The sequence below is a fragment of the Arvicola amphibius genome, chromosome X (assembly GCF_903992535.2).
Source record: "Arvicola amphibius chromosome X, mArvAmp1.2, whole genome shotgun sequence".
Taxonomy (NCBI): domain Eukaryota; kingdom Metazoa; phylum Chordata; class Mammalia; order Rodentia; family Cricetidae; genus Arvicola; species Arvicola amphibius.
Genome location: NC_052065.1, coordinates 100049413 through 100076714, shown reverse-complemented (window position 1 = coordinate 100076714; position 27302 = coordinate 100049413). Strand labels below are relative to the sequence as shown.

At 40.1% G+C, this 27302-nt stretch overlaps 1 protein-coding gene and 1 non-coding gene across 6 annotated transcripts in view; one reads left to right on the top strand and one right to left on the bottom strand.

Moving 5' to 3' along the window:
- The first annotated feature begins 603 nt into the window (after positions 1-603).
- Positions 604-27302, top strand: part of Pls3 (plastin 3) — a 114230-nt gene continuing 87531 nt past the window's right edge. The window contains exons 1-3 of one of the 5 annotated variants that reach the window (XM_038316026.1): positions 604-756; positions 10668-10723; positions 13891-13977. Coding sequence is in view for 1 of the 5 variants with exons in the window: in XM_038316023.1 (XP_038171951.1) it covers positions 753-756 (4 nt within the window). In the remaining 4 variants the exon portion in view is untranslated. Of the gene's footprint in view, positions 757-10476; positions 10558-10667; positions 10724-13890; positions 13978-20706; positions 20832-27302 lie in introns of those variants that run through there. The other 4 variants (XM_038316028.1, XM_038316024.1, XM_038316023.1 and 1 more) reach the window with 4 other exon arrangements.
- On the bottom strand, positions 10566-10696 carry LOC119805641. The gene has a single exon (XR_005283955.1). It is a non-coding gene; the product is annotated as a small nucleolar RNA SNORA40 (small nucleolar RNA).

Here is a 27302-nt window from a genome sequence, read left to right as displayed (position 1 = left end):
CACTTACTTACCAAACAGGAGAGGATTTTATGTATTCAAAGATAAGAGAGAAAGAAGATGGAAAGAAAGAAAGCTAATTAAGTCTTTGCTTTGTGTGGGACAATGACCTGGCTAATGACCTCTTTGCAGACTCAGAGCTTCTTTAAATGAAGTGAATAATTGACTCCAGCCTCCCTAGGAAATGCATGCAGTACGATGCAGTCATTAGTGAAGAGCCGACTCAAAGGACAGTAAAAAGAAAAGATCTTTGCCTGCTTTGATGTATCTGCAGGCAAGCTGTCTCAAGCTGAACAAATCATCAGCTCTCCCTTTATCCCCTGAGCTGTTGCTCTTTAGCTTTCCCTGGAGCTGCCTTGCTTCCACTGATCATGGATTAGTTCCTTAAAGCTTGCATCTTGCATTTCCTGTGAGAGTTAGTTAGGGCTGGGTTTTTTTTTTTTTTTTTTTGATTTTGTTTTGTTTTGGTTTTGTCAGCTTGGCACAAGCCAGGGTTGTTAGGAAAGAAGGAACTTCAGTTGAGAAAATGCTCCTATCAGATTGGGCTGTATGCAAGTCTGTGAGGACATTTTCTTGATTAATGATTGATGTGGAAGGCTTAAACCAACTGGGCAGATTGTCCTGGGTGATATAAAAACCAGGCTGAGCCAGGCACGAGAAGCAAGCCCGTAAGCAGGGTTCCTCGGTGGTCTCCACTCCAGTTCTTGCCTCCGGGTTCCTGCCTTGAGTTCCCTCCATGATGGACTGTGACGCAGATGTGTAAGTAGAAATGAATCACTTTATTCCCAAGTTGCTTTTGTTCATGATGTTTCATTGCAACAATGGAAACTTAACTAGGACAGTACTTTTCCTGATTTCCTGAATTTTTAAATTTTTATTTTATTTTATTTAAAATTGCCATATATGAGGCGCTAAAGAGATGGCTCAGTGGTTAAGAGCACTGGTTGCTTCTTCCAGGGGATCCAGGTTCAACTCTGAGCACCTACATGGTGTCTCACAACCCTCTGTATTTCCAGTTCTAGAGGATCTGGTGTCTTATTCTGGCCTCTGCAGCCACAAGGCATACACATAGCACACAGACACATGCATTCACTCTCATGGACACCTCTGCCCAATGACTCAGAGGGAGGTTTTCCATCCCTGGCACTAGGGGTTTTGTTAGCTACTCTATGGAGCATTATCATCACATGTGGCTTAATTCCATTCAATTTAATTTACAGTTATATGTATATATAATTCCTCAGTAGTCTGGATTAAATATATGTTATGTATGTATTTTTATGTGAGCATATAAAATAATATATTTCTCTATGGCGTTTGCAATCATTTTTAATGCCTTCTTAAAGAAATCTCATTGTACCGTCTCTCCCTTTACATGTTACTATCTTACCCTCCTCTCCATTGTCCTCCCTCCCAGTTTCTCCTATTTTTGTCCTTCATAGATTCTGTGTTCTGCTACCCACGCAACTCCCTATCTAGAGGTCCTTTATCTCCTCATCCCATGGTCACTTTCTGCTTTTCTAATTTATGTGATTTTTTTTCAGAGTTAGGATCTACAGATGAGAGAGAACTTTCAGCATTTGTATTTCTGGATCTGGTTTGCCATGGGTTACCCTAATCAGTACATTATTTTTCAGCTCCATCCATTTAACTGCAAATTTCATTTTTTTTCTATAAAAGCTGAATAGAGCTCTGTAGTGTCTGTGTACCACATTATCATTATCTATTCAGCAACTGAAGGGCAATTGCGTTGTTTTCATTTCCTGGCTATTGTGAATAGAACAGCCATGAACATGGCTGGTCAAGTGTCTCTGTGGAAAAATAACAACTCTTTTGAACATATGCTGAGGAATGGTAGAGCTGAGTCATATGGCAGATTTAGTTTCATCCTTTGGAGAATTGGTCACACTGATTTCCAAACTGCTTGGACCAGTTCGCAATCCCACCAACAGTGAATGAGAGGTTCCTGTTCCCTTTGCTCCACACCTCCTCCAGCATTTGTGGTGGGTTGTTTGATTGAACTTGACCATTCTGATTCTAGCGTTAAGATGAAATATCAAAGTACGTTTAATTGGAATATCCCTAGTTACAAAGGCTGCTGAATGTTTTCCAAGATATATTGTTTTTAGTGATTTTTATGTCTTCTTTTGAGAATTCTGTAATGCCAGCACTTGGGAGACAGAGGCAGACACATCTCTGTGAGTCCCAGACCAGCCTGTTCTACAGAGTGAGTTCCAGGACAATCAAGGCTATTGCACAGAGAAACATGGTCTTGGAAAAGAAAGAAATCACTTCACATCCATAGCCCCCCATTTTTAAACAACTGGGTCATTTCTTTTCTTGATTCTTGGGGATTTTTTTAAGATTTAATTTTATTCTTTTTAATTACGTGGTACTACGTGTGTCTACAGTGAGTATATATGCACATGAATGCAGGTACCCTTAGAAGCAAAAGGCCTCAGATCATTTGAATTTGGAATTAAAAACGTTTGTGAGCTGCCTGATAAAGGTGTGGTCTCTGGAAGTGTTGAGCCACCTCTCTAGGCCCTTCTTTGCTTTTTAATTATCTGCATGTTGTCTATCACATGTAACTGGCGAAGATTTTCTCTTGCTGTAGAAACTTCCTCTTCACTCAGTTGATTGTTTTCTTTGCTGGACAGGTGACTTTTACTTTCATGAGTGCCTGTTGGTCAGCTATTGCCCTTAACTCCTAAGTGAATGGAGTCCTGTTCAGAAAGTCCTTTCCTACACTTTTGTCTTCCAAAGTATTGCCTATATTTTCTTCTTGGAATTGATTTCTTTTCGAAGCTCAGCCACTTTTCTTTTCCCTATTTGTTGAACTGTCTGTCTGTCTGTCTCTGTCTCTGTCTCTCTCTCATCTTTTCTTAATATTTATTCATTTATTTATGCATGTACGTATTTGTGTGTGAGAGTATGCATGTACCTGGTATTCTTGTAGAGGTCAGAGGACAACTTTGGGTGTTGGACCTCTCATTCCAGCCTACTCTAAGGCATGAGCCAGTAAAATAGGAAAGTATAACTATCTAGCATATTTGCACAACCATTCTCTAAATTCCAGTGTAGAAAAAGAAGTTTGTAATCCTCCAGGATACCACAATTTGGGAGGACAGACATTGAGACAGGATCACAGAGACCTTGAGTTTATCACAAGGCTCCTGTCTCTGCGTCCTCAATTCTGGAACTCTAGACATATGCTACCACCAGGCAGGGAAATGGCATTACTTAAAGCAACTTTGCAAATAGGCTTCATAAGAAGTCATTAGATTCTTCCAGTCCTCTGTTTTACTGCTCTATCCTGAAAGAGATGATCCATAATGATTCTTTCACTGAAACAATATTGTTTCCATTATCAGCTGAATCTGATGTGGAAAGAGCCTCTGTATTAGATAAAATGAAAGGAAATGTGAGATTTAGGGACTTTGCTTATAGACATTGGTTCTTGAATGTATTGAATTTGCTTAAAACAACTCCTTTGTAATGATTGATCTGATCCATAATATATAGTTCATCAGGTGGGGAAAATTGGGCTGCAACATTGTTTTGTCTGCAAATTTTAGTAAATTCTTCCTGTCTCTATTCTGTTTAATGTACTGATGAGAATCTATCAGTTTATATTTGTACCAAATAATAGATACGACAAAACCTTTAATTAAAATTTTATATGTATATATATATATATATGTATTGTAATATTTTATAGAATACAGCCTGAAACCTAAAACTCTTCATTCTTCAAGTTTTTGTTGTAGTGGTTGTTGTTTTGAACAGAGTCTCACTTTGTAACCCTAGCTGGTTTTAAACTTTCAGTGATGCTTTTGTATCAACCCCCACATTCTAAGATTACAAATATTCACTGCCATGCTTGGCTGCTTTTAGTCTTAATAGTACAAAAGCAACACTATTAGTATATTGACAGAAGATTTCTGTCCTACCCATCCCAAAATCGTTCAGTGTCAAAGAAACACACAGAGATCTACATTAATTATAAACTGTTTGGCCGAGTAGCTCAGGCTTCATATTAACACTTATATCCTACACTAACCCATAATTCTTGTCTGTGTTAGCCACGTGGCTTGGTACCTTTTATCAGTGAGACATTCTCATCTTGCTTCCTCTGTGTCTGGGTGATAACTGCAGACCAACCCTTTCCTCTTCCCAAAATTCTCCTGTTTGGGTCATACTTCCTTGGTGTGGGAGGTCCTTCTGTCTGTGTGCAGCTTTCATTGGTTAGTGAATTAAAAAAAACTGCCCTGGCCTATTGATAGGGCAGAACTTAGGTAGGCAGAGAAGATGGAACTGAATTCTGGGAGGAAGAAATCAGAGTCAGAGAGACACCATGGTGCCACCATCAGAGATAGACCTGCTGGAACATTGCTGGTAGGCCACGACCTCATGGTGATATACAGATTACTAGAAATGGGTTAAACTAAGATGTAAGAGTTAACCAATAAGAAGTTAGAGCTAATGGGCCAAGCAGTAATTTAATTAATACAGTTTCAGTATAATTATTTCAGGTGTAAGCTAGCTGGGCGGGCCAGGAACCAACAAGCCTCCCTCCTTGCAACACTTTCCACCTGGTTGCCCCACTTGTACTTCGTGCCTGGCTACTGGCCAATCAGTGTTTTATTAAAACAATACAAGTGACAGGGTATAAGACCATTGTCCCACAGCATTAGTATTCCTGAGCAGGAGGAATATAGTTCTACCTTCCTTCTCAGTGCTTTTTTTTACTTGCTGAAAACTAAGAATTTCATTTGGTAAAAAGAAAATGCCATGGGTGAATGATGACAAAGTAAGAAGAATGCTATTATACACAGCTAACAGCAGTCTAGTTATAAATGTGATGTCTTAGCCTGATTGTGTTACTCTAATAAATTACCTTAGATTGGTGGTTCTCAACCTGTGGGTCACAACCCCTTTGGGAGTCACATATATATCTGATACCCTGTGTATCAGATATTTACATACAATTCATAGCAGTAACAAAATTATAGTTATAAAGTGGTAATGAAATAATTTTTTATTGGGGCTCCCCACAAGATAAGGAACTATATTAAAGGACTGAATCATTAGGAAGGTTGAGGACCACTGTCTTAGACTAATACTTATGATTTCTAAACAATAGAAATTCACTGGTCACAAACTAGAGAGTAAGGCATCTAAAAAAGATCAAGTTCCAGAAGACAGACTGCAGGTCATGTTAGGACTCGGAAGTATAGATGATGCCATCAAGTGTCCTCACATGGTTGAGACAAGAAAGCTACCAGCGGCCACTTTTTGTTGTTCTTGTTTTGTTTGAGACAGGGTTTCTCTGTGTAGCTTTGGAGCCTGTAATGGCACATGCTCTGTAGACCAGGCTGGCCTTGAACTCACAGCAATCCACCTGTCTCTGCCCCCTGAGTGCTGGGATTAAAGGTGTGTACCACCACGTATTGGTGCTGGGGTCACTTTTATAAGGACAGTAATACCATTCCATCCATTTGACCAAATCGCCTCCCAAATACCCTAATTTTCAATTAGCATTCAAAAGTTGAATGGAGGGTAGAAAACTTACTAACATTCACATCAAATGAAATCAATATGCTTAGCTAAGAAAGTTACTGCCTATGAGTGAGTTAATTTTCCATGGAAGGCAGAAGAAAGGTAAAGTCATAAGTAGTGTTATTTATGCTTTATTTCATATGACTGAAGTTCAACAATGTTTTCTATAAAATTCCCTGGCTGCAATTATGAGTTATAGTGAGACATGAGACAGAATCATTGCTTCCACATACCCCAAGTCTTCTTTCTTTGGCTAAACTTATCTTGGGAAAAAGTTGCTTAGTCTGTTAGTTCATTTTATTTTGTTGTTTTCACTTGATTTTTTTTGGGGGGGGGGTTACATGATATCCCTATGTAAGCCAAGTTGTCCTGGAACTTACTATGTGTCCAGAATAGCCTTGTGTTAATCCTCCTGTCTCTGCCTCCATAGATTTTTTTATGTGTTTTTGTTTGTCTACTTCTTATTAATTTTTAAATTAAATTTACATTTATTATTTATTTATTGACCTCCCAAATATCCCACTTTTTAATACCAATCCCTTATTGATGAGAATTTAGTACTTAAATGGATGTGGGGAGTGGTTACTAACATTCAGACCTGAGCATGGAGTTGAGAAGAAAGGTGGAGTCATAAGTAGTGTTATAATTTGGGTTTAAAGTACTACTTTATTTTGTGGGCTAGAAGTGCTAGTGTAGCAGAATGCATGCATGCTGCAGCATGCATCTACAAGTCAAAGAAAACATGTCGAAGTCTGTTCTTTCTCTCTGCCATTTGAACTCCAGGGATTGAACACAAGTTATCAAGCTTGGCGGCAAGTAGCTTAAAGTCACTGAGCCATCTCACAGACCTGTTTATTTGTTTTCGAGATAAGACCTCAAGTAGACCAAGTTGACCTCAGACTTTCTATTATTATTATTGCTGTTGTTGTTATTATTACATTTGTTTACCTTTTGTGTGTACATATATGTATATTAGATAGGTTTGTGGAGGATATCTGGGGAAGTCAATTCTCTTCCACTATGTGAGTTTCTAGGATTGAATTCTGCTAGTCAAGCTAGGTGACAAACATGTATAACCACTGCGAATTCTCCCTGGCTTATAGCCTTAAAAACTTTCTGTGGCCAAGGATGACACTGAATTTTTAATCCATCTGCCTTCATGTTCTGAGTACTGGGGTTACAGCTATGTGCTCCTGTGCCCACATTTCATAGTGGCGGTGATCATTGTACATGCTAGGCAAGTACTCTGCCAACTGAACTACATCCCAAGCCCTATTATTGCACTTTCAGGCAGACTTCCTATATAGCCTAATTTGGCCTGGGATTCATGATTATCCTGCCTCATTCTCTCAAATGCTGGGATTATAGGTGTGTACCATTATGCCTGATAGAAGTTTCTGTAAACCTTATTTTGTTATCGGAAAATGGGAATAATGCTACTAGTAGGGAAATGTAGTGAGGACGCAAGCAGGCCTGCTTTTCATCCCGCCCTGCTCCCGCACGGCTAGCTTTACACCAGAAATAACAACACACAAACTGTATTCATTTAAACACAGCCTGGCCCATTAGTTTCAGCCTCTTATTGGCTAACTCTCACATCTTGACTAACCCATATCTAATAATCTGTATGCCACCACGAGATTGTGGCTTACCAGGAAAGATTCAGCATGTCTGACCTGGCAGCTGGCTCCATGGCAAACTGCCTCACTTCCCTTCTTCCCAGCATTCTGTTCTGTCTAACTCCACGCACCTATGTTCTGACCTATCAGGCCAAGCAGTTTCTTTATTAATTAACCAATGAAACAACAGATAGATAGAAACACTCCTACATCAGGGAAAGAATGGTTACCATTAAACATGGCAATGTTTATAAAATTCTTGAAGGAACATGTCATAGAGACACATGTTCATAACGAGTAGTGATTATAGTTATGATTTGCATTTTCTCTCCAGCAAAATTTTACCAGTAGGATTGCATTGACATTTTAAAAGTGAAAGGAAAAGGAAGCAGATGGTCATCTGTCAGTTTGCTATTGAAGATTATAAATGATAAAGCAAGGATGCTTATTTCTATTTGATTCACTAATTTAAGTTTGCCTAATTGAAACAATCTCATGTAGCCAAGGCTAGCCAAAAACTCGGTAAGTACCAAGGGTGACTTTTAATTCCTAATACTCCCCTATACACCTCTTGAGTGCTGAGATTGCAGTCATTTCTATCATGCTGGCCTTTTTGTTGTTGTTTGTTTGTTTGTTTGAGATAGGGTAATATACTATAGCCCAAACTAACCTTGGCGTACAGAGCTAAAGGTAGCCTCAGTCATTGTATGCTTCTTGTTTCAGGCCACTGGGTGCTGAGACTAGAGGCATGAGTTTCCACACCAGGCTCTAATTCATATTTTAATCTGTTTCATATCATGTCATGATACACTTCTTAGAAGAATACCCCTTGAGACTACTAATTTATTCAGTTGCAGTGAAAAACAAATTTAAGAAAATAGATGAATCTGGAAAATATTAAATGGAGTGATCTAGAGTCTGAAAGACAAAAGTTCCATTTTATTGCATATGCAGATTGTACTTATTAATGAATAGACATGTGTATGAATGGTTACCAATGTGCATATACCCTATGAACTACAAAGGAGGGAAAGAGAGGTCTTTAGGAAGAGAAGAGGAATAGGGCACGTAAGACAAGAAAGCAGGAAAGGATGTGGGGTGGATATGAGGGGACTAAAGGGACTGGGGGAGATTATGTAGGGTAGAATTTTGTTTGAAAGTTCCATAACAAAACCTAATACTTTGTATACGAATTTTTAAAAGAACATTTAAAAAACATACAATTCTGGAGCCAGGAGCAGTGTCTGTAATCCCAATATTGAGAAAACTGAAAACGGAGGGTCTCTGTATGTACAGGCGAGCCTGAGCTATACAGTGAGCAAGAGGCAATCCTAGGCTACACAGGGAGACCCTGTCTCTAAAGCACAACGATAAACAAACAAAAAAAAGAACTAGAACTAGAAAAGAGCTATAGATTGGACACATCACTTGGTGATAGATGGCCTATCTACTGTATGCTATACTCCGACACCCATTTGCTTACTTGCTTTGTATGGTTGCTTCTGTGTTACTACAACAGACCTGAGTCCTTAAAAGAGATTACATGACCTGTATGCAAGGAATACTTATATGCATAGGCTGGGGTGTGGCTCGAGTGCAGAACACTTGGCTAACATTCTCAAGCCCTGGAGTAATACCACCCATCATCATCCACAAACACACGCAAAAATCCCAGTCCTTTTCAACAAATATTGCTGACTCTTGACTTAAAAATATTTCTTAGTAGCATGATCTTATATGATATACTTTATTGGGGATTCTATAATGTGTTTGAATTTTTATTTTTTAATTAATATTATTTTTAATTAAGGCAGGGTGTATTTACACCAAGAGTGCTCCTATCTATAGAGGTCATCATATGCCCTCAAGTTGGAGTTACAGGCAATTGTGGGTCATCCAGTGTGGGTGTTGAGAATCAAACTTGTCTTCTACAAGAACAATGATATGCTCTTACCAACTAAGCCATCTCTCCAGCCCATGTTTTTTATTTTAATTTTGTATGAGAGTAGGAGATAGCTCGGTCAGTAACGTGTTTGCCAAGCAAGCATAGGGACCTGATTTCAGATTCCTATTATCCACATTAAAAGCCTGATGTCCTTCCTCATATCTTCCCTTCTGCTTTTCTATCTTCTGTGTCCTATCCCCATTCTCCTGCTTCTTAAACAACACTCTCCCCACTCAGTTCCAGAGGGATTTTCTAATACTATATGGTCAGCCCTGAAAACATACATGCAAGTACCATTATCCAGACTGAGCAAATTTTATTTATATATTTAGGCATATATGTGGGGCATGACTTTAATCCCAACTTTCAAGAGGCAGAGTCAGGAAGATCTCTATGAGTTCAAATGTAGCTTGTTGCACAAAGCCAGCCAGGCTGCACAATGAGAAAAAATACAAGTGTGTGTGTGCGTGCGCGCGCGCACACACACACACACACACATGCATGCATATAACAATAATGACCATGAATTTGAGAGGCAGAAAGGAGAGGGGAGACATGGGAAAGGTTCGAGGATTAAAATATTTGTCTTAGTTACTATCGCTGTGATGAAAAACCATGGGGAAGAAAGGGTTTATTTCAGTTATGCTTCACATTGCTGTTCATCACTGAAGGAAATCAGGACGGGAGCTCACACAAGACCAGTACACAGAAGCTGGTGCAGAGGCCAAGAGGGGTGCTGTTTACTGGCTTACTCCCCATGACTTTCTCAGCCTACTTTCATATAGAACTGAGGACCAATAGCCCAGGAGTATCCACATCCACAATGAGCTGGGCCCTCCCCCATCAATCACTAATTAATACCCTACAAGCTTTTCTACAGTCTGGTCTTCTGGAGGCATTTTCTCAACTGAGATTATGACTCCTTCATATGTCATGTTGACATAAAACTAGAGAGCACATTAGTATAATCTCAACGTACTAATATTTAAAAAACTGGGCACAGAGGCACCCATGTGTAATCTTGGTGCTAGAAAGACAAGTAGAACCCTAGGACTTGCTGACTATCCAGTTTAGTCTAATGAAAGAGCCTCAGTTAACAGTAAGAGATCTTATCTCAAAAAACTATGGGTGGACAAGGACACAGGATGACAGCTGGCCTCCACACACAGAAACACGCCCACATGTACACCCTTCTGTCTACATAAACACAAATGTTTGTGGCACTTTGTTAGGCTTAGTTAAAAGCCTGTGGGATCTCGTCCACTACCTGGAAGTCATCTTGCCTGTTGAGTATGTGAATGGGGTACTCTAGTGGGAAGACAGCTTTCCTGTCTGCTTGCACCCTTATACCAGGTAATCTGATGACATTGGTAAACAACCCAGCCAGCACATACTTGATGTTGAAATAACCCAGAGATGTTTCTTTCCTCTTGTGTAAGTATCATGTTTCTTTTTATATGTATCAAAACTCATACTGATCAGTGGGTTCTAGGTTGTGAAAAAGGATTTATTTTTACACCTGTCTCTTTGCCTTTGTCCACTAGTTGAACAAAAAGTGCTACCAAGAGATGTTGCCTGGTACCAGCGAATACTCTTATAGGTAAGCCTTCTATGACATTTGTAATAGAACCCCTCTGATAATTAGATAAATATCCAATTAACTTTATAATTGCAAGTTACATTTAAAAATGGTCTATGATTTAAGTCTTTGAACTAGTTGTCATATGATGACTCAAACTGTTCTAAAAATATTAAAGAAAAAACATGTCATCTTTTGCTACCAGAATTCTGCTTCCAGTTTAATTTAAAATAATCTTGTAACATTTATTTTAACTCTCATTTTTGGTAAACTGAATTGCATCTTTTTTTAATATCTGCCAAACAAGGGTTCACACTGATCAAGAAATGGATTATTTATCTTCAAAGGCCCTTTTGAGTTCTGTGAGTTCAGAAACATCTTGTGATTTCAGATCCACTACTTGTTTTCTGCTGTCATGCTGTTGCCTCATTAGTATTGTTTGCCTTGTGCCTAAGCTCCCCTATCCCTCATTCACACTCTGTCTCCCTTTTTCTCTCCCACTTCCCCCCCATCTCCTGCAGTGACAGCTTTACTGAGATTTAACTTTTATACCGTACAGTTCACTTTTTAAGGGTATAACTCAATAATTTTTAGCCAATTCATTGTGCAACGAACACAATCTATTTTTGGATCTTTTTCCTCAAACCCTCGAGCGGTTCTCAAACTTCCTAATGATGTGACCCTTCAATACAGTTCCTCGTGTTGTAGTGACCCTAACTATAAAATTACTTTATGGCTACGTCATAACTGTAATTTTGCTACTGTTAATGAATCATAATGTAAATGTTGGATATACAGGATATCTGGTATGTAAGCCCCAAAGTGGTTGCGACCCACAGGTTGAGAACCATTGACCTAAAAGGAACCCCTTCCTCCATGAGCTCTAATTTCTTACTTTCCTCCAACTCTTCTCCTTCCTAGAAACCACTAGCTTCCTTTTTTGTAAATTGCATGTAACTAGAATCATAACAACATATGATCTTTATAGCTGGTTTCATTTTTAGTTAGCTTGATTGTGCACAGTTCATCCACTCATTCAACATTGTCAGTATCTTTGTTTTTTAACATGTTATTTTGCATATTTAGTACACACTCAAATATTGAAACATTGGAATTGCTGCAGAAATAGTAAATAGTGATAGTATTTTAAAATATTATATATGTATTTTCTCTCTTTTTCTCTCTTACACATATACACACACACACGAGCATACCCCCAAGAAAAAGAGACACAGACTCTAAACTTCACCAAAATGTGGTCTGAACATATTCAAGAATTAAGCAACCAATTCTAACAGATGAGCCATAATTTCTTTAAGACCCCAAAGTATCATCATTATGTTTTTTTAAATGTGCTTTATGATTTATTCCCATGATTATTCAAGATAACTTTAGCAGAACTTTCTTTTCCTGAAACCTTCAGTGGTTGAAATTTACATTCTGCTTAAGATTTCAATTCAAATATTTCACTCAAAATAATACTTTATAACCTAGACACACAAGATGATCGATAGAGATTAGCACACTCACCTACCGTGACATCTTACAACTTACAGCCTTATTCATATGTCTTCTAAAAGCAAAGTGTTACAATCCTAGCATTTAAGAAGTTGAACCAGGAATATCACCTTGACTTTCAGGATAACCTAGGCTACAGCGCAAGGACAAATTTCAAAACACAAACAAAAAAAGACAGCAAGATGTCTCAGCTGCCAAAAACCTTGCAGTGCTAGCCTAATGATGACCTGAATTCCATGTCTGGAACTCATGCTGACAGGAGAGAGCAAACTCCTGGAAATAGTCAACTAAATTCTACAGGTAGTCACTGTATGTATGCACTGGCATACTCGGTAGCTTTCCTGGGTATGTTTTGGATGGGCTGTATTTGGTGGTCATAGTGTTGTGTTGATGAAGAGAAGGCAATGCTCATTTTTCTAATGCAAGCTGACTTTTCAAGACAACCCAGAACTTGGACACCGTGAAAGATGTAGTGATGATGATGATGATGATGATGATGATGATGATGATGATAATAATAATAATAATAATAATAATAATAACTTTTAAAATGAAACAATACCAGGCATGGTTGCATGTGTCTTTAATTCCAGTATTCAAGAGGAAGAGGCAGGAGGATCTATGTGAGCTACAGGCAAACCAGGGCCACATAGGGAGACTCTGTTTTAAAAAAAAAGTTCTTAAAACCTAAAAAAATAGAAATAAAAACAAAATGTAGTATGTATCAATTAGGTAGACAGCATGAGGTACTTAACAGCCCTATATCAAAAGTAACACAAAATATCCGTAGACAAACGCAAGACATTCTGTAATGTAGTATTCAATGATTATAAGACAAGAGTCACAAGTCTTTTATGTTTCTACAGTAAGTGTATCCAATAAAGTTTCCAGTGCACATCTGTAGATTGGTTGCTGGACTCTTGTCCACTTGCATTTGCATCTAACCTATGCGAATCCTACAGTGTACTTTAAATCATTGGATAAAATGGCAGTTGTATTATTTAGAAAATAACAGTGACAAGGGAAAAGGACTCTATGTGGTTAGTAAAAGATAAAATCCAAAAATATTTGCTGGTCACAATTGACTGAATCTGGCAGATAGGAGGAGGTCTGGCACCCAGGGTAATTTATCTTTTAAATGGATAATTAGACGACAGCTCAAGCAATCTGTTTACCCATTGATGGTATCAGGAGTCCTTTACTTTGGGCAAATCCTTAGCTTTTGTTTTGCAAATGGAATGTAGGAGGCCAGAAAGGAAGCCCAATCCCAGAAACACACCTAACCCCCCCCCCCTTTTCATCATAAGAGGACTTCTGATGCTTCTTTTTAGCTCTTAATGTTTTATCCTTTTTCTAAACCTCCCTGAGCTTGCCACACAAAGGATTATCCTCTAGGGGTTTCAGCCCTGTTATTTTCATACATTGTTTTCATAATCCCTACAGCATGCATTTAATATAATTTATCTTACATTGTTTTCTCATTATTTCACTTGCGTTGATTTTGCCATTGAACTAGTATTAGAAGACTAAATCCTTGTGTTCTGCAAATATGCTTTATTCATTCTTCTTAGGATAATTCAAGGGTAGTACCTAGCAAGCACTTATAAAAGAATAGTTATAGATTCACCCACTCATTTATTTAGCTATTTATTTATTCATTTATTTATTAGTTAGTTCATGAAGAGGACAACTTTGCCTAAGCTGGTCTCAACCCTTCATTGCTGCTACCTCAGCCTCCCAAATTACTGGAATCACAGGTGTGTATCCCCATGCCCATTGCTTAAATAAATCTTTTAACAGTCAACAAAGACAAGGGGCACAGGGACACTTGAAATTTTAACACACCCAATGATGACAATGACTTCCAGTGAAGCTGTAGAATAGAAAGCTAATGTTGGTTTAAAATGCCCAAATCCTAGCAAATGTATTTCAACCAACTTTTTGCTTTTTATTCTTAGTTTCAACAAAATTCTTAAGTAGCTACAGATATGTCTCAGTAATTTTTTTGACAAAATGTCTATGGGACAACCGGCCTGCATTACAAGACCTTTAGACTCAGTGTAACCTCTGCAGCTAGAAAAATATTTCACAAGTGCCGAGTTAAAGAATTAGCATCCGTGATTCACATATGTTTTTATTTTGAGTTAGAAACGTGAAAAGCAGTCCTCACTGAACAATAAGATTGCTTATTGAAATTATCACTCTCTGGTTCAAAAAAATTTAAAGACTTTTCTAGCTCTACCGAGATTTACTCCATGACTAATATTTTAATTACCTGAGAAATCTTTAAAATCACACTTCATTTTAATAAAAATGATGTGTCAGAACATGTTAAATAGAAATATAGAATCAAGAGTTAGTCCAAGAATCTAATGCATTATACACAGAATACAATTCTCATATAAAACATAATTGTTAAAATAATGATGGTTTTCATTTTTTGTTTTTTGTTTTTGTTTTTGGTTTGTTTTTTTGAGACAGGGTTTCTCTGTGTAGTCCTGGCTGTCCTGAAAAACACTGGCTAGCCTAGAACTCAGAAATCTGCCTGTCTCTGTCTCCTGAATGTTGTGCTCCTACGACCCAGAAAAAATTGAGGTCTTGAAAATAGATGGTGAAATAGGTACAATTAACTGATGCAATTGGGACTAGGACTCCATGCGGTTCTAAAGTAGAGTGCTTGTCCAGCTATGCTCAAAGCCTCAAGTTCAATCTCAAAAGCAAACAAAAACGCCTTATAATTTAAAACCAATAGAGTAAATCAGTTTGATAAATAATTTAGTATTTAACTGACCAAGATTCTTTTAAGATTATATTATATGAAGTTTGTGTTATTATTAGTTTTCAACTTTTTATATTTATTAATTTATTACCGCCAGATGGGGATGGCACTCCCCTTTAATACCAGCACTCTGGAGGCAGAGGCAGGCACAGATCTCTGAGTTGCAGACCAGCCTGCCCTACAAAGCGAGTTTCAGAACAGCCAGGGTTACACAGAGAAAATGTCTCAAAAAAGAAAAAAAATATTGTGTGTGAGCTCAGTCGTACATGCTGTCATGCCCATGGAAGTCAGTGGACATTTTTCCTTCTACCATGTGGGTCCCAGGTATCCAACTCAAGTTATTTAGTTTGGTAGCAAACACCTTTCTTTACTTGTTGAACCATGATCTTTCAAGACCTTTTATTGGTTTACTAATAGTATTTTTTATTTTATTTTGTTTTGTTTTGTTTTCTCTGTGTAGCCCTATCTGTTTTTAAACTCTTGTAAAATGGTGCAAAAGTGGACCTTGTGGGGTGGGAGCCAGAGGCCTCACCATGGGTGGGAGACAAATACATCATGCAGGAAGAGCTTATGTGCGAGTTTTATTGAGCTAAAAGGAGTGGGGAAGGGAAGAGAAAAAGAGAAATTCAGAGAGGAAGAAGAGGCAAGGATCAGTCTGACTCTTCAGAAGAGCTGCCAGAAAACAGAGAGGGGGAGTGGGCAGAGCTTGTCTCTTAAAGGGACCTTTGTACCTCTGTGTACATATGTAGTGATGTAGCAGCCATAGGACCCTGGGTTGGCCAGGGTACTGCCTGGGTTTATCTTGCCAGGTGACAGGGGCCAGCATAATGCCTGAATCCTAACAACTCTCTTTGTAGACCATGTTGGCCTCAGACTCAGAGATCTACCTGCCTCTGGCTCCCAAGTTCTGGGGCTAAAGGAAAGCAGCACCATGCCAGATTAAATAATTTATTTATTTTTTTAATTTACTCTTTAATAACAAAATAAGATATAAGATAACATCAAACACATTGGTATAGGACCATACAGACCAGAACCCTCAGAAAATGTCAGAGAAAACCAGTGGACTAGATTGAAAAGGTGTTGGGAAAAACAATAATGAAAATGGAAACACACATGCAGAAAGGTAGAATGGACAGAGAAAAAAACCTAAGAGAGAAATTGAATCCTTTTATTAGCTTCAAGAAGGACAGGAGGAGGGGCTGGAGAGATGGCTCAGAGGTTAAGAGCATTGCCTGCTCTTCCAAAGGTCCTGAGTTCGATTCCCAGCAACCACATGGTGGCTCACAACCATCTGTAATGGGGTCTGGTGCCTTCTTCTGGCGTGCAGGCATACACCCAGACAGAATATTGTATACATAATAAATAAATATTTAAAAAAGGACAGGAGGAATTGCTTTCAACTTTTTATGTTATTGATTTGAAGTTATTTATCACAAAGCTGTGATGGATAGAAAATTGGAAACAGAAGGAAAGAGCTAAAAACACTTAGGTTATTGATTCACAAGGTCCTAAGAGACCTATACCTAGCTTTCCTTACTATTGTTTTACAAGAATAGACCCATAAAATAACCATTAGTACAATAAACATTCACTGAACTTGACAGACCAGAGGACTTTGTAAGGAGCTTTAGAGGACTTAGAGCCTATTATCTGCCTGCAAGCACCTGGGGGGGGAAACGGAAGATCATCTGGGCAGGCTGATTTACATAGATAAGAAAACCATCAACTTTAGGTTACCTTCGTAAACTATCCTTCTTGTGTTCAATTCACGGAGTGTAAGGGCAACAGAAAGGAAAGCAGTCTAAAAACACCTCTCCCTGAGTGAGGCTCCAGAGATCAAAATGCTGAACTTTGAAAATACCCTTGGAATGAAAGGTAGCTTGGCTATATCTTTGGCTATCTTCGTGGTACACATTACAAAGGAATTCTACTGGGGTTATATTGTTGGGCTTGTCAAACAGGAATCTCAATTACAATCCAAAAGTGTGCTTCTGTGTGCATAAGGCACACATTATCTCTTGGGAATTACTGAGGTAATGAGGTATCACACCACAGTTTTAAAAGTATGCACTGCTAAACTGCCATTAAAGAGTAAAGCTTGACTGAGGGTTTGTGTGTGTGTGTGTGTGTGTGTGTGTGTGTGTGTGTGTGTTGTGTAGAGGATGCTTTGTTTTGGTGCTGAGGATTGATCCCCGTGTGCTGTTCCCTGTGGGCAAACATTCTACCGAGTCATACCCCACCTCTTTTGACTGAACTTGGAGACTTTTAGAGGTGGTGGAAAGATAGCTCAGTTGATAAAGGGCGGGCCTGGCAAACATGGGGATCCAAGATAGAGAGAGGTCTTTTTCAAAAAAAAGGCATAGCTGGGAAGATGACTCTTTGGATAAAGCTCTTTGCTGGTGCAAGTAGCAAATTCCTGAAAATCCTGGTGCTCAAGAGGTAGAGACAGGATCCCTGGGAAAAACTGCCTACATTCTGGTTCAGCCTGAAACCTGCCTTAAAAAACAAAGAGAAGGTAATGGAAGAAACACCTGAGGCTAATTTTAGGCCTCTACACCCATGTGCATGCACACGAACTCTACCACTACACATGACCACTCATCATACACACACACACACACACACACACACACACACACACACACACACAGCATACATACATGCAGAAAGAAAAAAAGACGTGTGGCACCATCTCTTAAGGCGTGTTGCTTGGGGTGATCCTCTAACCTCCACACAAGGGCATACAAATAAAACCTGAAAATGAACAAGATGGTTCCGTTTTGTTTGTTTTACAGGGCCTAAAGTACCCCAGGCAGGCCTTGCTTACTACTGCTAAGGATGACCTTGAACCTCCTACCCAGATCTCCAACGCATTAGGATTTCAGGCAGAGATTCACCTTAGGGCTTCCCAATTCTAGGCAAAGCCTTACCAAATATACTACCTCCCCAGCTATGTGAGGTTTTGGGTTGTTTTTACTAAGAAACATATACCTGTAAATAAAACATACACTTAACATTTAAATTTTTTTTCTACCTTTTTTGAGAGAAGTTTTCCACTCTGTAGCCCAAACTAGCATCTGCCTCATGAGCACTGGGGCTACAGATAAGTTCCATCATTCTACATAGCAGAATTGCTACCGTCTGTCTTATTTTATTTTACAGTAAATTCATCCATCAAGCACGTGCTTATACACATTCGGGTGCAATTCACTTGTGAGGTGAGCTTATGTGTTAGTCAGCGGACACCTTTGAAGATTGGGTTCTCTTCTTCCACCACTTTCTGGAATTGAGCTCAGATCTTCAGACCTCAAAGCAAGCATTTTTGCCCATGGAGCCACCTTGCTGTTCCTCTCTGCCTTATTTTAAATTCTGGAACTAGAAAAGCAAAGTAAAATCAAACACAGAGTTAAACTAGATGAACTCCCCTGTACTGGAACACTGCCGGAAACTTGATGCATTGTTGTGAGGTTAGTGATTCTATCTCAAAAGTGGGCGGGAATTGTTCAGCTGTGACGGGCATAGTAAATGGAGAGAACCAAACTTGCCTATTTAGTGTGTCCAAAAATGGAGTATAAAGTGTGTCAGTGACCATACCAAGCCTTGGGCTAATTATGGAAAACTGTGAATCTCACTCTGGAGCCTCCTGTAAATGTGCGTGATAGCACACTGCATGCTCCACCCTGCCTGACTCAGTGCAACATGACACATAACAGAAATTTAATGTCTCTTAAAAGCACAAGTGCACTCTCATTATTCACCTTTCTGGGCCTTTTCTAAGGTCTCGTAGTTGGCTAATCATTGACTAATTTTTAACCATTTTCTCCAGTGCCGAGTCTTTGCTTGCTAGTCTAGTTTGTAGGCCCTGTGTACCCCCCTCATTTAAGAAGGCCTAGAGCCAAGGTAGCACTTGCCTAATGCCAGCACTTGGGAGGCAGAGGCAAGCGGATCTCTTTAAGCCCAGTGTGGTCTATAAAGTGAGCTCTAGGACAGCCAGGGATACACAGAGAAACCCTGTCTTTAAACCAAAAAAAAAAAAAAAAAAAGGCCTTGGATTCCCTACAAGTCGAATCCTCCCCCATTCTCTTTGCCTCCAGTTCACTGTGTAGCACAGGTTAGCGTTGAACATTTTAGCAATCCTCTTTCATCCTGCCCTTCCTGGGGTCACAAGTATAAAATGCCACACCCAGAATAGAGTAGTTTCTCTGGGAAAATTCATAGTAACTATTGGATAGAGAAGCACAATGATGGAAGCATTTAAACATATTGGAAGAAAGCATACATTATTTAAATCAAATTTACCTTTATACTTTCTATAATAAAATTTTTGAAAAGATTTCATGTAGCATATAATTTGCATTAATTAAAAGCATTATGTGTATTTATTTACTTGTGTGTGTGTGTGTGTGTGTGTGTGTTTGTATGTGTGTGCGCATGCACCAAGGCCCAAGAATGGAGGTCACATAGCAGAGAGCAGTTCACTGCTTCCACCGTTTGGGTTCAGGGTTGGAACTCAGGTAGACAGGTTTGACAAGCGCCTTTACCCACTAAAGCCATCTCACTGGCACTTGCATCCAAGTTTTAAGCTTCTCTTATTTTCCAGTTCTTTCCTGGCATATGTAACACAGAACTTAACTGAACCAACTTTAAATTTTTACCAAACATACCAAGCACACACCTCCTCCTCCTCCTCCTCAACAACAACAACAACAACAACAACAACAACAAAATGTTTAGGGCCGGAATGGTGATGAACAGGGAAGTAATCAGAGTTTTTGTTGTTTTTTTTTTTCTACTGTTCTCTCCTACAGTTCAATTTAGACGGGACTCAGGGGACACTTTCACCTTTGGGCCGCCAGGCTGATTTTGGACCTAGGATGAGTTGGAATAGATCCTGGGGGAAACGTGTAGTGACAGTGACAAGGAGGCGGGACTGTGGGCAAGGGAGAAGATGAAATAAAACCACACATGTCTCCAAGTTTTCTCAGGGGCCAGCACGCGGAGAAGACCTAGTGACTCTTGCAGTGCAGTCAAGGGATTTCTACTGCCTCTTCATTCTTTCACCTACCTCTTACGCTTCAAGTACAAAGCTACCAGACAGGTGATTTAGGACAACAATTCATTTGGCTGGAGCCAAATACACATGGGCCTTGCCCTGACTATGATGAAGTGGGCGTGGTGGTGCTAGGAGGTTATCCCAGTACTAGATGGTTGAGCCCTGAGATCACCAATTTGAGGCCAGCCTTGGCTACATAGTGTGACCCTCTCTCAAAACATATCAGGCAGAAACAAAGGGAAACTGGATAGAGGCTTCCCCCGCAAAGTTCTTTGGCGCCAGATCTGGACAGAGCAAAATTCTGTACTATACCTTCCTAATGAAGAGAAAAACTGCACCTTCACCCCCATAGCTGACGTAAATAGGCAACATTCAAACACATTACGAAACCCCTAACCTTACAGTTATTTCAGTAATGTTCTTTAAAACATGTATTCCAAGCCAGGCACTATAGATTTGTAAGTTCTTACACCAGGTAGGGCGAAGAATAAGATTTGCAAACACAGAGTTCCAGTTCTCATCTCTCCTGAGTGCCCATCCTCTCAGCTCCCAGCCCAGTTGATGTGACAGGCTCCTGGCCCAATCCCCTTCCTGGTTCCCAGGCCGCTGGTGAACACCACCCTAGCCAATGGCTGCGGCCGCAGGGCGGAGGGGGCTGGCAGGAGGGGAGGGAGCGCTGGCTTTAGAACCACAGCTGCAGAGATTCCTAGGGCCAGAAGTTGTCTGAGTGCTTGGTGGGAAGCTTTCGAGCCGGATCCACGAGTCTGCGACTTTACGTAAGTGCTTTCCAGCTCCAGTGAGAGGGGAAGAGGGTTTTTTTGGGCGTGGGCAAGAGTGGGTCCTAGCGAGAGCATCTCCCGGAACCTCAGCAGGAACGTGCCTTGCACCAGAAGGCGGGGGTTGGGCAAAGGGGGAGACGGAGGAAAATTTCATCTGGGGTCTGAGGCTCCAGGACGATCTTTCGCCTCCGGGATGGGTGGGAGCTCCAAAGGGTTCCTTATCCCCCACCCGCTGCCACCAGTTTTTCTGCTTACTGTGCTTGGTCTCTGGTTACTCTTAACGTGTTGCCCACCGCCGGCGGGAGGTTCTCGGTCCTAGAAGCCAACCCCTACCCAGATTCCCTAAGGCAGCAACTGCCCTGAAGTGGAAACCGTGTGCCTAACTTCCCTCTGCTGTCCTTTCCCAGCTACTGCCATTCCCCAATCCATCCCTCCCTCCCTCCTCAGCCACTGGGAAATCCCGGAGCCCGAAGCCTAGGTTGCCTTCAGCTAGCTTCCGGTCAACTGCTGAGGGTGACCCAGCGGGTTCCTGAGGACCCCGTGGCTCCTGGAAGGGAGGGACGCCTAGAGGGTGCGGTGGCCCTTGGAAGGAACCTGGCCTTGGCTGCCCACCTTCCGCCCGCTCACCTCTCTATTTCTTACCCTGGGCGTCGGGACCGAGCCGCAACTCCCTATGAGTAAGCAGTTTTGTTTTTTTGTTTTTGTTTTTTGTTTTTTGTTTTTTTTTTCTTTCCGTTGCAGAACCTCTCCAGGCTAGCCCAGAGGTACCTTTCGATTCTCTCCCCTAGCCACGCGCTGGCGGTCCTCTTGCGTCCTGCAACCCAGAGCTCACCAGCCCAGCTTCGGACCGGGGACCGCTTAGGATCCCTGGGAGGTTGAGCAAACAGGGTGGCTGGAACCCCATTCCCTGGCACAGCTGCACTTGCCTGTGTTTACTTTTCTCCACCCGCCTTACTTTAGCGACCTAATGAGAGGCCTGGGGACACAGACTACCCCCGCCCTGGCGTGTCGCCAGTCCCAAAGTTGCTGCTGCTTTTCTGCTTGGTCAAGTGCTGGCGGTTCCGAACCTCCGCCTGGCTCCAGGCCCTAGCTAGCTGCTACAGCTTGGCTGGCTGACACTTTCCATCCTAAAGACTTCTTGCTTTTCACTTGAGCTGTGTAACTAACTACCCAAGTCGTTCAGGTCTAACTTGGATTTGAATTGGGGAGCCTAACTGTATACGACCATACGGAAGGGATGCTGCTATTGCTCTTCCTGTTAGGGGTAATGTAGACAGGGTGAGAGACTTTGCGTGGCCACAGTAGTTAGAAGATGTAGGTGAAGTTAAAACCTACTGAACAGTCAGCATTTGCTCCATTTCAACATCGCTATGTGTTTGAGTCTAAAAATTTATCCCGGAGATGTTTACTGTGAATTGCAACTTAATGGCTGAGGTCCCACACATGCCATTGACATCACATGCCTTAAGTGTCTGATGCCCCGAGGGTAATGGTCACATGACTTCTTTAGACTTTAAAACAGGAATGCAATGGCTGAGGCCCTTATTCCAAAAACTACCAAGACAAAACAGGGGGAGGGGGCAGTGTGTGTCAGCTAGCTTCCACTGAAGGGATTTCTTGGAATTGCCGGAGGGAACAGAAGGGGATTTGTTGCTTTGATTTTTAAACAAAATAAAAATTAAGCAAAATATTTTTAAAATGAAAAAAGAGGCACTGTTTTAAGAACAAAAGCTTGAAATACATGACATCCACTTCCCAACAATTCCATATGGCTTTTCTAAATTTTAAAAAATATTTTTAAAATAATTTTCTAAGAAAGCTAACCTTTAACCCATGTCTCATTTCATTGCTAAATTCTAATTTTGAAGCCATATCCCACAAGATAGTGTTAAAAAATATAAAGAATACCCATATTCCTTGGTCTGGCCTATACTCCCATTGAACTTTTCTCTATATTGGGCATCTACTTAAAGGTGGTGAATAATCCCTTGACTAAAATTAGCTATCAGTTATTTGTAGTTTGGACTAAAAATTGGCTCAGAAATCCTAGCCAAAACTAGTTGACACAAAATTTCCAAAGTTGGTTAGGGATTGTGTTCCAGAGTGGTTTGGTTAGAAGACTATGGAATGACTTTCCCATATTATCCTATATTGTAATTGCTCCTTGGAGAAAACATGGCTGTTTCATTATTTCAATTGTATAACTATGGAAACAAGGTAGAGCAGCCAGGTGTGGTTGTGTCAAACACTGTAATCCCAGCTTGTAGAAGCTAGAGGCAGCAGAATCAGGAATCCAAAATCTAGAAGAACTACATGATTAAAACCATAAGTAAATAAGTTGTGGAAACAAACAAATGGAAGAAAAGAAACATATAGAGGCGTTTCCAAGGTAAGGAACTTAAAAGCCACACTTACTTTTAAAAATAGGCTGTTTGTACATATTAGTTGTTAAAAACAATGAATGCAGAAGCTACAAAAATGAAATGAGGGGTAGGGGTTGAGGAGGCTTCGCAGATGGCTCACATGATAAAGCATTTGCTGGCAGTCCTGACTGTCTGAGTCTAATCTCGAACTATTGGGTAGAAGAATTGCTCCTGCAATTTGTACGCTAACGTTTACACATCATTCCTTGGCTTTGTGTGTGCATATATTCACACACACACACACACACACACAAATAATTTTTAAAGTAACTGGGAATGTTTAAGAGATTTTTGCTTTGTGTTTTTCCTCCCAGACTTTTTATTTCTGTCAAACACTGAAGAGCTTCTGTACCCCATTTTCAGCTGTGCATGAGGTTCTGAGCATGAAAACTACAGCTATCTTAAAGCATACGGTTCTGTTTTCCCAACCAGCCTGTTGCTCTGATTAGCTAGGAAGAAGTCTAAATTGTACCTGAACTCCTAGAGTTGAGCTCCCCTAGTGGAAGTGAAGTGACAATATAATTTTAGACTTTATTTATTTATTTATTTATTTGCTCATTTATGTTTTCTTCTGGGTCAGGGATTTTTTGTGTAACAGTCTTGATTGTTCTGGAACTTACTCTGTAGACCAGGTTGGCCTTGAACTCAGAGAGATCCACCTTCTTTTGCCCCTGGAGTTCTGGGATTAAAGGTGTGTGCCACCACTGCCTGGTTAATTTTAGACTGACTTAATCTCTTTGTTTGTTTGTTTGTTTCTTGACTGAATTTTTAATAAAAATTTAACTTTAAAAGATCAGTCAAATAGATTGTCTATGAAACTCAGCATTAGGTGCTATGACTCAACATTAATAACCAGTGTTAATTTCCTACTTTGAAAAATGTTTAGATAGATATATAAAATGATATTAGTTATAGCTGGGTGAAGATTAACACAGTCTGTATAATTGTTGTTGTTATTTTGTCAATCTAAAGTTATTTCAAAATTGGTTTAAAGCTGGTTATGGTAACATGCATCTCTCATTCAGCATTTAAGTGGCAGACATAGGAGGATCAGGGATTCCAGGTCATGCTTGAGCCTAGCCTGGTTTCCATAGGAGCCTGTCTCAATAAGTCAGGAAGAAAAGTATTTTACAGAGCTTTTTTAGTTATACTGAAGTTTTTCTTCTTTAATCATTATTTAAGTTTTATGCAATACAATTTGATCATATTTTTTTCTCCCCCAACTCCTCTCAGATCCTGTCCCCACTCAGCTTCATTTGTTCTCTCTCTTTCTCTAAAAGCAAAATAAATATCAACACAATTCAGACAAAAAATACTAGATCTAAATCATTTTTAAGAGGTGGAATACTGACAAACTTGACTGCAACCTTTATACGTCATAGAAAACCAGAATCATGAGCCTGTAAGATGGCTCAGTAAGTAAAGGCACATATCACCTAGCCTGGTAACCTGAAATGGATCCCCTGGGCCCACATGATATAAGGTGAGATCTGATTCCTGAAAGTTGTCCTTTCACCTCCTCCACATATGAGCCAAGACACCATAATATGTCCTGCATCCCGATCCATGCTAAACAGAATCACCACTAATTTCAGGTCCACAACACTTCTTAAATTGCCCATACATTTAAAACAACACTCATTGCTGCTGACTTGTGATTTAGCATTATTTAATTAACTCAGATTTTTCTTTGTTTGTTTTTTAGTTTGTTTTTCAAAACAGGGTTTTTCCATATAGCCCTGGCTGTCCTGGAACTAGCTCTGTAGACCAGGCTAGCCTCAAACTCACAGAGATTCTCCTGACTCTGCCTCCTGAGTGCTGGGATTAAAGGTATACACCACAACTACCAAGTGTGAGTCCAATTCTTAAATCATACCCTTAGACCTAACCAGTTGCCTGGAGTGCAGGCTAAATTATGTTTTGCCTCTGTTGTAATATTGTAAATAGCATTGAAATCTAACGTATCTAATCTCTTTGACGCTCTCTTGAGTCTGATTGCTAAAATGTGCTTAGGTTTGTGGCATTTGAAGTACAAGGATTAGTTATGATGATTGGGTAGTATTTTAAACAAGATAAGTCTTTTTGTTTTGTTTTTTCAAGACAGGTGTCTCTGTGTGGCTTTGGAGCCTGTCCTCGAACTCACTCTGCAAACCAGGCTGGCCTCAAACTCACAGAGATCTGCCTGCCTATGCCTCCTGAGTGCTGGGATTAAAAGTGTGCACTACCACCCCCTGAGATAAGTCTCTTCTACAACTGCTATACACACATTAGCCTTGACCTTGACTATTCTGGCAAAGTGTTAGTGTCCAGGGCACTATCAGAAACTGGTACGAGAAGTCCTTCTGTCAATGTGTTGCTTTTATTGGTTAATGGATAAAGAAACTGCTTTGGCCTATAGCAAGGCAGAACTCAGCTGGGGGGGGTGACTAAACTGAATGCTGGGAGAAAGAAGGTGCAGTCAGGGAGAAGCCATGTAGCCCTGCCAGAGGCAGATGCCAGAACTTTACCTGGTAAGCCACAGCCTCGTGGTGATACACACAGATGAATGGAGATGGATTAATTTAAGATAAGAGTTTCCCAGAAATACACTTAAGCTATTGGCCAAACAGTTTTACAAATAATATGGTTTCTGTGTGGTTATTTCAAGTCTGGGCATCCGGGAATGAATAAGCGGCCTCCTACAACAAGAAACTGAGTGAAATTTTCCTCCTAGGCAAAATAGTATGATTGCTACTGAGAAGAAAAAAAAAACAGCAGTTTGGCCATGATGCTTAAGCACTAAAGTGACGGATGCTCTTGGAAAAAAGAATAAAGTCCACTTCTTATTCCATGTTCTGTTTTAGGTGTCATTTCTACTTGGCTTTCCATATTTCTTGATATCATATTCTTATCATATTTGACAATGGCAGGAATTTGTATTTGTATTCAGTATAGTATACTCTGGGTGGAATGTATATCTACCAGGCCATTTTTTGCTTATAGCTGATTTTAAAAGTAGCAGGTATGTAATCAAATTTGAAAATGAACATCTATCAATATAGGACAGCTTGAGTATCTTGTTTTTAGAATTATTTTGTACTTGTTAGTATGACAGGATATTGGTAGAATATGATCTAAAGGGAAAAGTTTGATGGATAAAAAATAAAACTAAGGTTAGAAGAAATTTAGAAGCCTTTAATACCAGCGCTTGGGAGGCAGAGACGGGTGGATCTCTGAGTTCCAGGCTCCATTTACAGAGGCCAGCCTGGCCTACAGAGTGAGTTCTAGGACAGGCTCCGAAGCTACAGAGAAACCCTGTCTCGAAGGAAAAAAAAAAGACAGAGGGTTTAACTGAAACTGGAGCTTGCCTATTTGGCTAGACTGGCTGACTGGTGAGCCCTGAGGATCCTCCTGTCTCCACCTCCTCAGTGCTTTCCATACAAGGGCCCACTACCTACCTCCTGTGTCTTTTTTACATAAGTGCTAAGGAATCCGAACTCAGGTCCTCAAGCCTGCACAGCAAACACTTTTCCGCTGAACCATCTTCCTAGTCCTTAAATGCCATTCATAGAAGCCAGTCTCACAATACGTAGGTTCATTTATTTCAGTTATGGAGGTGAAGCAATTTCAAAAGATTCATAGCTAATTTCAGTCACATTGAAGGCTGCCATATTCTTAGCACTTGTAAGAAGAATGTGAATATGGATTGTTCTAGGGATGAAGAAACATTACATTTAAAAGCAAATACTGTGAGAGGAGAGTGGTTTGCCAGCACAGGGCTGTAATCGCAGTGCCTGGGATGTGAGTGCATATAGTGAGTTCGAGGCCAATCTCAGTGGCATAGGACCTAGTCTCAAAAAGCAAAGCAAAACAAAACAAAAATATGAAGTGGAAAACATATTGGACATAGTCTCAGAGGAATTGCTGCTGAGCCATAATTTAACCTTGAGGAACAAATAAAATTGTTATATTGGTAAACAGCATTTAGTCCATCCATGCACTAGACACAAAGCATTTTCTCTTTGGAAATATGGAGTAGCTCAATGATTTCAGTTGGTTGAAATTT